Here is a 15,183-nt window from a genome sequence, read left to right on the forward strand (position 1 = left end):
GTAGATACATCCTCTTTTCGAAAAACATTCGCAAAAACCCGACCCGAAAACAACCAAAATTCCAGCGATTTATTACATAAAGTGCAAAAGAATGCGAGGAATGTCGACAACCGACTAATCTTTTAACATATTATTTACAAAACCGAAAAACACAACAACAAAAAAACCATCAAAACGCTATACCATTTGATTTATACATCTATAACAAAAAACGGAGACTTCAGACTCCATCTTTTGGAATCTCCGACTATCATCCGGTTTTCAGTGACGTCACAGAACTTCTATAAAACAATCGGACAGAGCAGTATCCAAACAAAACACAGTCGTCGTTCGAAGTGAAAGCTTTACAGAGATAAATCGTAGTGATTTTTCATTTTTACGTTTGAATTTTTTCAACTTTATTGTGCAAAATGTTCGGTTTTGGACTTTTGTTAACTGTTTGTGTGGTTTTTGGACAATCTCATGGTTCGGCTATACCTATGTGGGAATACTTAAGTAAGCAGGAAAAAGTAAGTACCGATTTGTTTTAACAGACATCAATAGTACGTTAGGAAAGGTACCTACCACCTAATTTGTACCAATTTCTTTTTTGTAATTCGATTTTTTGTGATTAGATCTGTTTTAAAACATACTAGTCGATACGCAGTGAATTTTTGCTCTAAAAATAGATCTCAAGTTACAATTTTAAATTTAGAATTAATTTTGTGCCAACAGTATCTAATAAATATCTATTTTAACAGAAAATGCTTTTTATCAAAATATTTCTAATAATAAAATGCAAAAATTTTTAGTTCCTTTACGTTGCATCTCTATTGAAGATATACATACCTACATAAAGTTAGAGAATTCAACAATTTTCAGGCACAATTCCAGTAAATTCGAAATAGTATCTAAACAGTTATTTGATATTATGTTTTTTTCAATATTGTTATAATATATTTAGTGATTTTCTAAATGCAGGTACTACCTACAACTGCAATAACCAATTTTTTTAAGATATTAGGTACTTTTCTATTATTTTCTACTTATTCTTTCTTGGTTTATATAAGTATTTTCGTAGGAAACGTAGTTTCTAAAATTTGCAAATAAAATATAGATTTACTTAAAACTTTGTTTCCTTTTGAGTAAATTGTTCAGTTAACATTGAAATAAACAATCAATCTTTATTTGATAACATCTGAGTTTACAAAGTAAAAACTTTTTGTTGTAAAAATATAAATGATATTTATACCTTGCCTTAAGTTCCATATACTTCAAATTAACTTTATAATGAGATCTTTAAACGAATGCTGAAGATACCTTGAATAGCAGGAAAAACTAACGAGGAAGTACTCAGAAGGGTCAACAAAAATAGGGAACTACTATAAAGACTGTTAAAACACCGAAAAATCTTTTATCTGGGACATATAGTGAGGGGAATTCGATATGGAAAATCTACTACAACTGATCCTTAAAGGAAAAATAGAAAGCTGTAAAAGAACAAGTTTCTTGATTAAAAAACATTCATGAATCGACTCAATTATCAAATTCAAGAAAATTATTCCATGTTGAAGAAAATCGAGAAGCCTTTGCAATGGTGATGGTGACGGCCAACGTCAGATAATTCTGATATGGCACGAGAAGAAGAATGAGATATTCTTTTATCCATTATTTGTACCTATTATTATAAATATCTATACTGATTCCTTCAGTATTATTTTGCTGAACGCAACTGCAAAACGCGCCTACTTTTCGAGTACCCTTGTATGTCGCTAAAAGATCATACAAGAATAATAACAAACACAGAAAACCGGTATTGAAACGAAATCAGCCTCTGCATCCTTGCCAATTCTTAACTTTCCAAATTACAATCTGCAGGAAGGTTAAACCGTTCCGCAAAAACAGGAAATAATAAATTTTTATTCGCAAACGTCTCTTTAAGGATAAAAGAGAGTGCTAAATCAAATAATTCGCAACGTCCGCATTCTTCATAGCTGATCTCTTCTAAATAATAAAAAACCTATCTCATCTCCACAATATCCAATTTTTTATGATCACTTGCAAATTCTTCATAATAAATCAAATTAATCGTCTTCCGCAACAATTTTTATTTTAAGCCAAATCTGGAAATTAGAGAAAGTAACTAGATACGATTGTCACCACACCTTATTTTAAAATAATGTAAATCAATCTATAAGTGCCCTTTCCCACAATTCAAAGACACATGAACAAACTGATATACATAAATCTGAATATAAATCATATTACTTAATAGCAATTAGATAAGAAAAGTATAATGTATGTAAAAAGATTGATAATACCGTTATCTGTTACATATTAATCCAAGTGCATGCCCAGTGAATGCATTCTTGACTTTTTTATATTGATAAAAAAATAAAACAGTTATATTACATAATTATTGTCATATTATTGATTACATTATGCAACTTTCTAACAACGGTATAATTAAAAGGGTAATATATACTTTATATAGTCTATAATTTTCGCACTTTTTTTCCTTATTAGTACCTAGCGCGGAATGATTACTGTTTATCCCATAGATAAAAGAGAAAATCTTATAAAATTAAGAAGCACCGTTACGTCTCATCCTACTTAGCAAAAAAATTACACTTATCAATATAATACAACATACGTATACAGTTTAATTCAATTTGATTCAATTCTCCACTATATTCAACGTCTTGATAAATTCTTGACCTACTGTTGTAAAATGTAGATGACTTAATAAACCTTAAATAGTTATCTTAAACCATCGAAATTTTAGAAAAACTGTCTATTTTACAGTATATTACTTCTCAGCTGTTGCTATTAATAAATACTTCAAATTATTATGTACACATACCAAAAAATGCTTATAAAATATTTTTCTTTGTTACAGACTTCTTTCCTTTACTCAATGTTCGCTACCCAAGTGGAGAAAATCTGTGAATCGTCCAGCATTCAAAACTGCAACAGAGAATTGCTTAAATATGGCCTTAACAAACTAAAGAACTTGCCCGAAGAATATTTGGACTCAATGGACCCCTACCAAAGAGGAGGAAGCTCAATAGGTAGGTTATAAATATTTTTACACAAAAATTTTACATTGTACTTCATTCTTCCTTTCCAAATTCATTTTTCGCTCTATTCATTGCATACTTTCTACTCATATACCCTAAGAAATACTTTTAGCTAACATTTTCTTTTACTTGTTTCAGTTTGGGACACCATGATGGCAGGCCACCCTCTAGCCAACGCTATCCCCCGCCCCCGATCCACTACTACAGCAAAACCCAACAGTTATGAAGATGAACCTTTCAGCGACTTTGACTTCGGTTCTCAAGGCTCAGCTTCAGCAAAAATCGATAACGTGGTAGTAGTAGCAGCTCCAAAAGACATCCTCAACCAATACAGAGTACAGCCAAGCGGATACCGCCCACAAAACATTTTCAGTTACTTGAACAGCATTGGAAGCGACAAAAAGGGACCTTACCGTAGATTCCAAGAGCAATATCAAACCACTACTACCAGTACTACTACTGAAAGAGCTCTAGTAGATCCCATGGATGAAGGGATGTACGACGATGCTCCACTTACTGGTCCTATGGTTGTAAGAGTTTACCCAGATGGTACACCAGTCAAGGAAGACTTGCCTCTTCCTCAAGACGATGACTTAAGGCAGTACCAAATGTCTCAAGTCAAAATCCCCAACTTTTAAGCTTCATAATGCAGAAGCTCGTTGTTAAAATTGTGATATTTTTGTAAATATTTATTTTCGTTGGCTGTATGAATGGATGGATGGATGAATATTATTTATTTGAATGCATTTGTGATTATTTATTTTGCCGTTCTTGTGACGTATGAAGATCGCAGAGTCTGTGATTTTGCTTAGTATCCAGATTTGTTCTGGAAGTATTTATAAGTTATGTGATTTTAAGATATTGTAAATATATGTGCAATAAACTTTATTAAAATATATATTTTATTTTTACTGACAGACCACAACTCCTGTATGCAATGAATATTCAAGAATACATTAAAAAAACAAAACACAATCATTTTCACCACTACATACCTACTTGCAAAAAAGTGTTCATAAACTAGTGCCAAAACAAAAACTTGTTTAAAAAGCCGTTGTTAATTAGTTATAAAAACAATAGAGAACTACGATTATGTAAGTTTATCCACTTTTAAGTTATAAAAGTCATAGATACATCTCATATTTACCGAACGCATTAGCAAGAAAAATACTGTAAATTAACGGTCAAACTTCTCAACTAATACATATACCAAAACAACATAATTATGCACAAATAAAAGCATATCAACAAAAAATTGTAATGATTTAAGGGGAGGGTATGGTTTGAAATCAACAGTTAATGCAGATTTTTGTGATTTGTTTTAAACTATGGTACAATTATATTATATTTAAATTAAATAAGCATATTAAGTACCATTGAAAGAATATTCAAAAACAATTTCAAGGAAAAATATGCCAACGGCGGCAAATTTTTACAGACACCTCAAAAAAAATGGATTTTGCGGTGGACATCAGAACTCGTCACTGGATTATGTGAAATAAAAAATTCAAAAAGATTTTATTAGCTCATGAATTTTTCGAGTTTTTTTATTTTTAACGATTATTGAGTTCTTATGGTATTAATCTTGTATATCTGGGTACTCATATTAATGAAAGCTCTAACCCTAGTACAGAAATAAAAAGTAGAATTGGCAAAGCAAGAACAAGTTTTATGAAATTTAAGAAAATCCTGTGCAGTCATGATCTAAGTTTGGAACTTCGCATAAGAATGGTTCGATGTTATATATTCCCAGTACTACTTTATGGCAGAGGTCGGCAACGTTTTTAATGTAAAGAGTGAAATACTAAATTAAAAATTCATGGCGGGCGCCAACTATTTTTTGACCTAGAAAATATATAAATATAAACGTATAAAAAATATACGTTTTGAATTTCTTGTCTAAATTAACAATAGTTTAAGGGCGCATTAAAATTTATTGAAGGGCGCATTGGCGCTTGCGGGCGCCGCGTTGCCGACCTCTGCTTTATGGGGTTGAAGCATGGACCCTGACAAAATCGCTTTTAAAAAACCTAGAAGCATTTGATATGTGGGTCTACCGCCGTATTCTGAAGATCAGTTGGGTAGAAAGAGTCACAAACGAAAGGGTTTTGCAACGTTTGAATAAAAGTTGCGAAGTAGTGAACACGGTTAAAAGGCGCAAATTGGAATACTTTGGTCATATAATGCGTCACCCAGAAAAATATGGCATACTTCACCTTGTCATGCAAGGTAAAATAATGGGAAAAAGAAGTGTGGGCCGCCGTACAACTTCTTGGCTTAAAAACCTACGCCAATGGTTTGGGAAAACTAGCACTGAACTATTTCGTGCGGCTGTAAATAAGACAGTGATTGTTAATATGCTGGGCAACATGAGAGCCAACGATCGACAAGCGGTCTCGGCACCTTAAGAAGAAGAAGAAGGTATTACTCGGAAATCACAAAATAGTCCAGGAACCGAAGCTTTTCAGCTCGCAATTTTTACAGAATGGATAGATTTGCTTGAAAATTTGAGAATAAGTAGTGGATAGTCCACCTTGTGGGTGGAAATTTTTTTATTATATTTTGACCGCAAAAGTTGATAAAAACATTCATTTTAAGCAAAAAATGTTCTATACATTTTTTTGATAGAATTCATATTTTTCGATTTATTCGCTATCGAAGTGTTAGTTTTATATCGAAAAAATCAATGTTTTTCCAATCAATGTTTTCCAATTAAGCTTCCAATAGGATTTCTCTTTTTTTTTTCAAAAAAATATATTGATTTTTTAACCGTAACTTTTTTATTTTTTATCCTAGAAAGTTTGGTAAAAAAGAATTTTGTAGGTATCTATAAGATCTATAAGGCTATTAATATTAAATCCTTCTAAAATCCTAAGTCGCAAAAAGAGGTGACTGTAAATGGGCTGGTAAAGGTAGTTTTTACATGTTATCAGAGCCGGATTTAAGGCAGTGGAGGCCCCTGGGCAGAATTGTTGTAGGGGCCCTACGTCCTACCATTAAATAATGTTTATCTATTTTTATAAATATCTATATTTTTAAATACAGTAAAATTTAGAATTAAAATTAAATAATTAAATAAATTAAAATTAAAATTTAATATTAAAAATATACATATTATAGTAGGATGTAGGGTTTAAGTCCGGATACTTTTCGAGATTTTTTACTTGAACATTCCTTGACTAAGTCGGACATGTCTTATTGTCTTTAAGACATCGTGTTCAATGCTCATTATAGAGAGATGATACAAACGCTCTTGGCCCATCATAGACCGAAGTAAATTTTTAATTAACTTAAGTTTTGAAAATTACCTCTCCCCACTACAGTTATTTGGTATCAGAAATATAAACGAAGTGTTACCTCAACATTTGGAAACGCATTATTCACATTATTTTCTTCTAGCAATCGGTACGTTTAAAGTTCTTTGCTTATATTTAATGAGCAGATATCCTCTTTGAAAAATTCTACAAACTGTATTAGTTCGACACCTAGGATTTTATCTAAATCATTGCTACAGATGTCAGTACCTAAGCTTTGATAGCTCTGAAGCTAAATGATGTCTTCTTCTTTATGTGCCGTGCTTGATTATCGAGCATTGGCTATCAAATTGACTATAGTAATTTTATTCACGGCAGCTCGGAAAAGGGATGTAGAGGATCTCTTAGGTAAACCATTCTCTCAGGTTTTTAAGCCATGACGTTCTTCTTCGACCTGCCCCTCTTTGCGTCTAGCTTGCCTTGTATCATTAAATGAAGTATATTATATCTCTCTGGGTGTCGCATAACATGGCCAAAATATTGTACATATATGCACGACCAAAATATATCTAAATGATGTAAAAATCTAAAATTGGAATGAATGCATTTATATGCAGAAAGCCTCTGACTTAAAGAGGTAATGAGGTGATCTATAATAGCGATAAAATTTTGAGTTTTAAATTTCTCTGATGTTGTCATTTCAGTCTCTTGAGATGTTCCATAATCCAGTAGAGTCAGTCAAATATTCCGTAGTCATTTTCTATGTGTCGAATAGTCTTGACTTCCGCTTATCATCGCGTCTCATACGTTTTGAAATTGTCACGTCTTGACTGTATAAATTCTTTAAGTGATCTAAGTGCTGCCACTCTTGAATTAAGGGCAATATTTGGATTTTGGAGAATACGAATTAGGGGCCGTCCATTAATCACGTGATGTTTGTTTTGGCATTTTTTTACCCCCCTCCCCCCCTCCCCATTGGTGATACATGGTGAGGTTTAAGACTTACCCCCCCCCCCTAGCCCCTATATCACGTGTATTTTTTAGGATCTACAAAAAAACTATTTTTTTAATATCTATTAAAATAAGTATCATCAAATTTTTTTATAAAAAATTAAAGACTACTATAATAACGTTTAGAGGTAGACAGAAAGGTTGCAGGTTGTTTTTGACTGAAAAATAATGAAAAAATGCGAAAAACATTTTTGTACTAAATTAGTATTAAATACTAAATGTATTATACATAAACATTATTTAATGTACGGTATCCTCGGATCACTAATGAGCAAGACTTTCTTCAACACCAATAACTGGATAAGCATCTAGCAAGTCAGTTGTTGGCACAGTGCTTTGTTGAAGATCAACATCAGTTTCATCAAGCCATTCGGCGTCATTATTTTCGCGCACTACGCAGATAATCTCTCTCGATCTACTGTTCGATCGTCGCGTGAGGATTCAGGAAGGACGAACATTGTGCATCTCTAGAGAGTGTTATTGCTCAGATCTCAGATTTAGTTGCTTGTGACAAGTATTCACATGCGCTTTAGCTTTTTTCTTTGTACAGAAGTCCAGTGCACACCGCTGACATGTCCTTTCAAAAGTATCTGATGATCCTTCTGCAGGCTAGGGCAATACAGGTCATAAATCAATTTGCCGAAGCCTTCATACGTTGGAGTAATTTCGAGAGAACGTCGCAGAAGAAATGGAGCATGATGGATCTCGTCATCATGCTCTTGAGGCTCTGGAATATATAGGCAACCTAACGAGTGCAAAATCGGGTAAGGAGGTATATCATTCCGAAAGAATGAATCGTATAGAACTCCGCATATTATATACCTAAAGCAAATGTTGACTTTCTCACACATGCTCGCTATACCGCTGCTGGGAAGACAGATCTGGAATAAAACTTTCGACAATGTTATCTGGCTTGACATACTCTGCTACGACGCCATGGCCGTCAATAACCGTATTACTCCATACTTCTGAGAGAACTTCACCAGCCTTCTGAAAGTTCTTTTTTCAAGGTCATGATCTTTTGTTCTCCCTTGTTCATCCAAATGGGTTCCATAAGAATCATGTGGAAGTGTAAGTCCAGATAATTCCGGGCTGAAAGGCACCATTCTTCTCTCAACGCGATTGAACGCGCTTATACCAAGTGCATTTGTAAAGATAAATATTTCTATAGATCATGCTTGACAAAGTTGTGTAGGGCATGGGCAATACTTTTAAAGTATTGATACATGAGCTAAAATATTGAGTTTGTCAATAGAATAGTATAATATTTTGATCACCCTGTACAAAATTGTGTAACAATAAACATATTATGTTTGAATAAGTCAAATACTCTATTGTTAAGATCCAAGAAGAAATGTGCCTCCGATTCTTACATAGATTCGTAGATATTCAGTGCCAAAACAACAGAATAACTGCCACCATTTTACCAATTTATGCGATAGTAGATATAAGGCACTTAAAATAATTACCATGTAAAGTTTACCGTGTCGCTACAGAAATTTGGGTGGAACCAAAGAAAGTTAATGTGTGGTTGGTTTATATAATATTAGAATGAGAAATGATTTTTTTTATCAGTTACACCAATGCCACTTTCGATTTTTGTGTGCATTTGACGAAAAAATAAATACATGTAACGCCACTTTTCAGTTGAGTTTCGGGCATTTTCCTTAAAAAATAAATACACGTGATATTATTACTAGACCCCTCCCCCCTTGTGATGTTTCGTGATTTTTTATGAAACCCTCCCCCCCTTTCGAGCCTCACGTGATTAATGGACAGCCCCTTAGACTGTTTGTTTTTTCTAAGATTTCATTCCAAAATATTGCAAATATTCCTGTTTACAGTAAGCACATTCGATTATACAAACAATTTGTATCGCTACGAGTTTTAAATTGTTGCTTCTGAAATTTTGGATAAGTCTACTTTCGTCTGATTATAATCGTTAACTAGTGCTTTTGCGTTATCACTTCTGGATAACCATCTAGTAGTATTTACTCTTTTATGAACAATAATATTTCTGCCACGGTCTGCGTTGCTGTCACTTAAAGATGCAGCTTTTAAACATTTGATTAACAAGTTGTATCTATATGTAGAGGAAGTGAAAATACATATAGATCTTCTAAGAAATTAGATAATGCTGTAGCAGCAGAACAACACTCAGCTGCAGCTTTTGCCACTAAATTTAGAGAGTGGACGGCATAAGTGTTTGTATAAAACCAAAATAATTCTATGTAAATAATTTGCTGATATTTTTTGCGTTTGAGACTTTGTGGGGGCCCCGAAATGTGGGGGCCCCGGGCAGCTGCCCAGCCTGCCACCCCTTAAATCTGGCCCTGCACGTTATTACAAGTTTTAATTGTCAATAGCTCACTCAGTTTTTGTCATAAAAAAAATTTTTTGCTAATTCCGTTCTTGGGAATTAAATAAGCTACAATTTTAGATTTACATATTTTTTCGTATCTCCGATGTTAATCTTTCTATTCTGAAGAAAAGGGCATTTTTTACCAAACTACCAAAATTCGTTATTCGCTTTTAACTCCATTTTTTTTAATTAGTCATTCTAAGCCGCTCAAACCTCTAGAACCTATTAATAATACATAAATATAGAAGACCATATAAGATCAATGACTAATTTTAATTAGGTGGTAAGTAGGGGAAGTTTCCGATCACTTTTTCGCTGAAAAATTAAGGACTGACATTCTTTTTATAATAAGTCACTTAATTTTTGAGCTAGAGACTTTTTTATTTCTGTAGATAGATATTTTTAAATACTTTAAGTTAGTTTGAACAAGTTATCCTCGAAAAATGCACAGTTTTCCCATCTTTTGAGTTTGAAACTACAATAGTTAGCATTTGACGAAGAAGAGCTAACATATAATAAAGTATAGCTCGATTACTATTGGTCTTAAGAAAATAAAAAAAACTTGTTTATTTCTTCAAAAGGTACATTTTTGTTAAGCAAAGTTGTTTTGATAAAACGAAAACTTTTTGAGTTATTAGCAGAAAACTGATTAAAAACATTGATTTTTCGATATAAAACTAACACTTTCGATAGCGAATAAATCGAAAACTATTAATTTTATCAAAAAAATGTATAGAACGGTTTTTGCTTAGAATGAATGTTTTTACCAACTTTTGCGGTCAAAATAAAATAAAAAAATTTCCACCCCGAGAGGGGGTGGCAACCACCCCCATGGTAAAAGCGCTTTTCGGCCTCATATAGATTTTGATCCTTGGACTATTTACTACTTATTCTCAAATTTTCAAGCAAATCGATCTATTCTGTAAAAATTGCGAGGTTTTGTCCTATTTTAAGCTTCATTACTTGGACTAAAAGTGAAAATCGGTATATTTATTATTGTTAAACAAAAAATAAGCATAAAATCAAATATATCTCGACAGTGTTACCCCACTAATTACCCAAAGAAAATGTATGCACAATTTCAGGTGGATCGGCCGAGTAGTTTTTGAGTTACAATGTCCACCGCCTTTGAAAGAGAAGTTTTTAGAAAAACGCGTTTAAAGTTTTGACAACTTTTATTTTCAATTTCATTTTGTCTGTCAAATCGTAAAGAGGTGTACACCGGAATATATTTTTAAGATCGCGGAGTAATCTACAAAAGAAAATAATAAAAGGGCCACAGCTGTTGAACCTTTCTCATTATTACGCTCAAGACTAGCGCGAAACCGCGGCAAAGTGAGTCGAAAGTAGGAATATTCAACATGCTGTATCTTTGGTAATTTTACTCCGATCCACTGGCGAAGCGTCCATGTAACCACTGTTATGTACCATTGGTAACAGTTAAAAATCTTGCAAATAAATATTTTATGACGATGAATAATTCCATTTATCTATATTTTTACCAATAGAAATATATTATTATATTATGTGTTAATAGTACCTAATTCAGTAAATAGCCAACTACTCGTAGACACACGAAAATATTGGAGAGTTTATGTGACTCAGTTGCACTTTATTATATTCTGTTACCAGCAGGGCTGCTTTATTCATTAGGCAATATAGGCAGTTGCCTAGGGCGGCAAATTATGAGAGGGCGGCAAATTATGAGAGGGCGGCAAAAATACTGTACAAAAAAAAATATGTGTATATAAAAATTAAAATCGAATAACAAGTATGTATGTTCATCCATTAATGAAATAGAAGTGGGCATTCATTTCTAAATAGAATAAAACAAATTGCATTCATAACAAAAATAAAACAAACATAGCATTCTGTTATCTTAACACTATTCATTTAAAAAGACGGAAGTCATAAATTTTGTGACTATTAGGCCGCCGGCAGCTGGGCAAAGGCGGTGGGTCATTGAACACTTCAATATTGCACATTTTGCAGAAACTAAAGATTTGACTTGTCTACAGTAGGACATCGAGTTAGTGTTGGGTTTTTCAAACTGTATTATTACAAGTAGATAAGGTTCGTGTCGTCTCACAGATATACTCCAGGGAAATAATCAATAAATAGACCATGTTCGGGCAGTTCGGGACACTGAAATATCGGGGTAGCTGACTACTTTTTTAGTTATTGTTGACTGTTGACATATAGGATGAAAACCTACATGTTTTCTGCCTAGAGTTCGCGTCCGTTTTTTAATTATTAACAACTTAGTGCAATCAACGCGATTTTTTCCATTTTTTTGCACTCAATTAAAAAGCTAAATAGTTGACATAAAATTACAAAATTTATTTTTTAGAACATTGAGAAACCTTCAAAATGACGATTTTTGAAAGTCAAAAAGTTAATTTGTTGTTTCGTAAACTGCAAAATAACTGATAATCGTTATTTATTAATAACTTTTACTAAAACTAATTTAGAACTGTAGTGTTTCCCTCAAAGTTGGGTATTGGGGTACATAACAAACCCTCAAAATTTGAGACAGATCCGTTAATTAGTTTAAAATTAATATATTTGTTTATCCCAGAGACCTTTGTTTTGCAATAACAAATGACAGAAAATAATGAAGATAGGACAATTCTGCGTATGCCAAATGAAAGTAGAAAAGTGATACTATCAAAATGTATTAGTAAAAGATAAAAAATTATCTAATATAGTAAAAAATCCTAGTTCCTAGTTTAAAACATTTAGAATAACTGTAAAAATATTGTCCGTAGACAATGTCTTCTTACATATTCGAAAAGGTGATATTTTACTCGAATTTTTAAAAATGTAGTTAAAATGGTGACTAGTCATTGTAAGTGAAGGGGGAGCTACTGCTTTGATTGCACTAAATTGTTAATAATTAAAAACGGACGCGAACTCTAGGCAGGAAACATGTAGGTTTTCATCCTATAGGTCAACAATAACTAAAAAAGTTGTCAGCTATTTGGCGGGAGTCGACAAATGCATGAGTTCAAAAACTAAAAAAGTAATTTGTAACTACTATCATTTTCTATATCTTGGGATCTACTCAATGGATTTTGATCTTTCTTCTTTTAATTTGTATGTACTTTTGTGTACATTACAAATATGCAATTTGTCTAGACATTTATTAATTAATAAACAGTCTAATTTTTTTAAACAATTGTTGAAAACATAATTTTTTTCTCAAAAATCCATTTTTTGTAATCATACTATCATTATTAATAAAAAAATTTAAGGTAGGTATACTTTAATCAATAAATTATGTTCAATAAATAGTTATTTAATAAAAATAATTTATTTATTAAAATATACTTTAACTTTTTCTGTGATATTTATTTTTTAAATAATGATATGATTAAAAAAATAATTTTTTGGAAAAAATAAATATTTTTTTAAGGAATGTTTAAACAAATTAGACCCTTTATTAATTAATACATTTATAATAAAATTGCAGATTTGTAATGTATGTAGAAATTACATATAAAGTTAAAAAAGATTACATACAAATTAAATAATTGTTAAAATTTAAAAAATGGACATGAACTCTAGACAGGAAACGGGTAGGTTTTCTATAGTATGTATATATTTTTATTGTTAAACAAAGCTATAAACACAGAGTGCTTGAGTAATGATTTCAATGCATCTCTCATTTAAAATCGAACGAGTAGGCGCGCCTACAAACAGGCGATTTCTACGTATCATGCATTAAAACGCATGCATCGGGCACAGGTCAAAATGCTCAAACATACTTATAATAGTAATATGTAATATTACGCCTGATGTAAAATAAAGAATATTTTTAACACATTTCCAAACATTATTTAAAGAACCTAACATTCTTATTTAAATAACAAATTCTGCTTGCATTTTTTTTGCGCAAAAATGGTACATGTTTGAAGGGCGGCTACTAGAGAATTGCCTAGGGCGTCATTTGACCTAAACGTGGCCCTGGTTACCAGTCTCATTTGTGGTTACAATGAATGGTTATCTCGCTGTCGCTCGGGCGGCTCGGGACCGGCTAGTATCTGAAAATTTTGAAGGAGCGACGGGCGTAAGCGCGCTGTGTATGTAAAGAAGATCAAAAATTTTGCCAACATCTAGAAACATCAACTGTTTTTTCGAGAGTTTCAAGTGATTTACAAAATGATATTATTGAAGCTATATATACATTTACTCATATCTTCATTTTTTTTAATAAGATCTTTTGCATCTGGTTTTGGTAACACTTTAGAAAAAGTCACGCGTCGCCACTGCTCCGATCAATCTGAAATTTTCCGAGAGTATTCTTGTAGTTATGCACTTTTATTTACAATAAAAAAATCTAAAATTCAAACCATACCCCCCTATCCTTAAGGACAATTTACGACAATAACTATTTGGAAGCTTCATTATCATCAATCAGCCCTGATTTAACTATGTTGACCAGTGGCCACTCGTCAGAGGAGGCTTAGCCTCTCCATAATTTATTTACACACGCTACACTGTTTTGTTTATCTTGAATCGCGAAAAACAACAAGCACTCTCACTATTATACAACGTGTAAATTCCATATTATCACTAAATATCCATACGCACGGAGCATTAACATTAGAACGCATGATTGCGTCTTAGTTTTTTTATTATTATTGTAGGCAGGACCCTGGGTTATCCCGAGATGCATGAACCAGAGAAGCCGGCCAGCCTCAGTTGCTAACGCTCCGCGCAGCGCAGCAGGCGTTTAAGGAGACAAAAATGTGAACCTTCAACCTGTATGGACTGCAAAACTTCAAATCTGTATGTATTTTGATATGTATATCTACTTACAAAGATGGAATTGTTAACAAGTAAACGACACAAACGTATAGGCGATTTCTTGATTTTTATCATTGGGAACGAGATTTCTCATAATTTTTGTTTTCCTATAGTTTATCCTTAAACCTACTCTGTTGTTTGGATACTATATTGGATGTAATGATTTTAGCATAACTCTGGCTTCAACTAAGTCGTCGGTTATGAGAACAATGTCATCGGCATTATAGGAGATCATTAATTGAATTTCTGTCCATCTATAGTAGTGCCCTTTCAGTCTCACTGTACATGACTGTTATAAATAGTTTTGGCGACACAGTATCTCCCTGCCACACCCCTCTGACAAATTTTATCTTCTCAGTCATGCAATGAAGGTTTACAGTTTACCTTTGGTCTATTGTACTTTATAATAGTGCTTTTAAGATGGCGCCTGTTTCCTGTTTCCACTGTCTTTGTGGAAGTTTATAAAAATAAGAACTAGAAGTCCACTATATTCGACAAACTTTTGGACTAGAGTTTTAAAGCACTGCAAATGGTCATTTGCTCCGTGGCCTCATCAAAACCATTCTTGTTCTTCTGCTAGCATACGAAAAATCGAGTTTTACTTTAAATCTGTTTACCAGTATTCTAGTAAAGAACCTGTATAAGTGATTGAATAGGCTGATGGTCCTATTACAGACACTACAGCGCA

At 32.8% G+C, this 15,183-nt stretch overlaps 1 protein-coding gene across 1 annotated transcript; it reads left to right on the forward strand.

Annotated features, from left to right (window-relative positions):
* The first annotated feature begins 295 nt into the window (after window positions 1-295).
* Window positions 296-3,957, forward strand: LOC126881959 (rhythmically expressed gene 5 protein). Its single transcript, XM_050646703.1, has 3 exons — window positions 296-509; window positions 2,879-3,050; window positions 3,198-3,957. Exons 1-3 carry the CDS (start codon window positions 411-413, stop codon window positions 3,695-3,697), a joined length of 771 nt encoding a protein of 256 aa, XP_050502660.1. The 5' UTR covers window positions 296-410; the 3' UTR covers window positions 3,698-3,957.
* Window positions 3,958-15,183: the final 11,226 nt, after the last annotated feature.

This window comes from Diabrotica virgifera, chromosome 3, assembly GCF_917563875.1.
Source record: "Diabrotica virgifera virgifera chromosome 3, PGI_DIABVI_V3a".
Taxonomy (NCBI): Eukaryota; Metazoa; Arthropoda; class Insecta; order Coleoptera; family Chrysomelidae; genus Diabrotica; species Diabrotica virgifera.

Coding starts and splice junctions, on each gene's coding strand:
- LOC126881959 (XM_050646703.1), top strand. CDS start 411: ATGTTCGGTTTTGGACTTTTGTTAACTGTTTGTGTGGTTTTTGGACAA. Junction 510..2,878: donor ACTTAAGTAAGCAGGAAAAA/GTAAGTACCGAT, acceptor TCTTTGTTACAG/ACTTCTTTCCTTTACTCAAT. Junction 3,051..3,197: donor AAGAGGAGGAAGCTCAATAG/GTAGGTTATAAA, acceptor TACTTGTTTCAG/TTTGGGACACCATGATGGCA.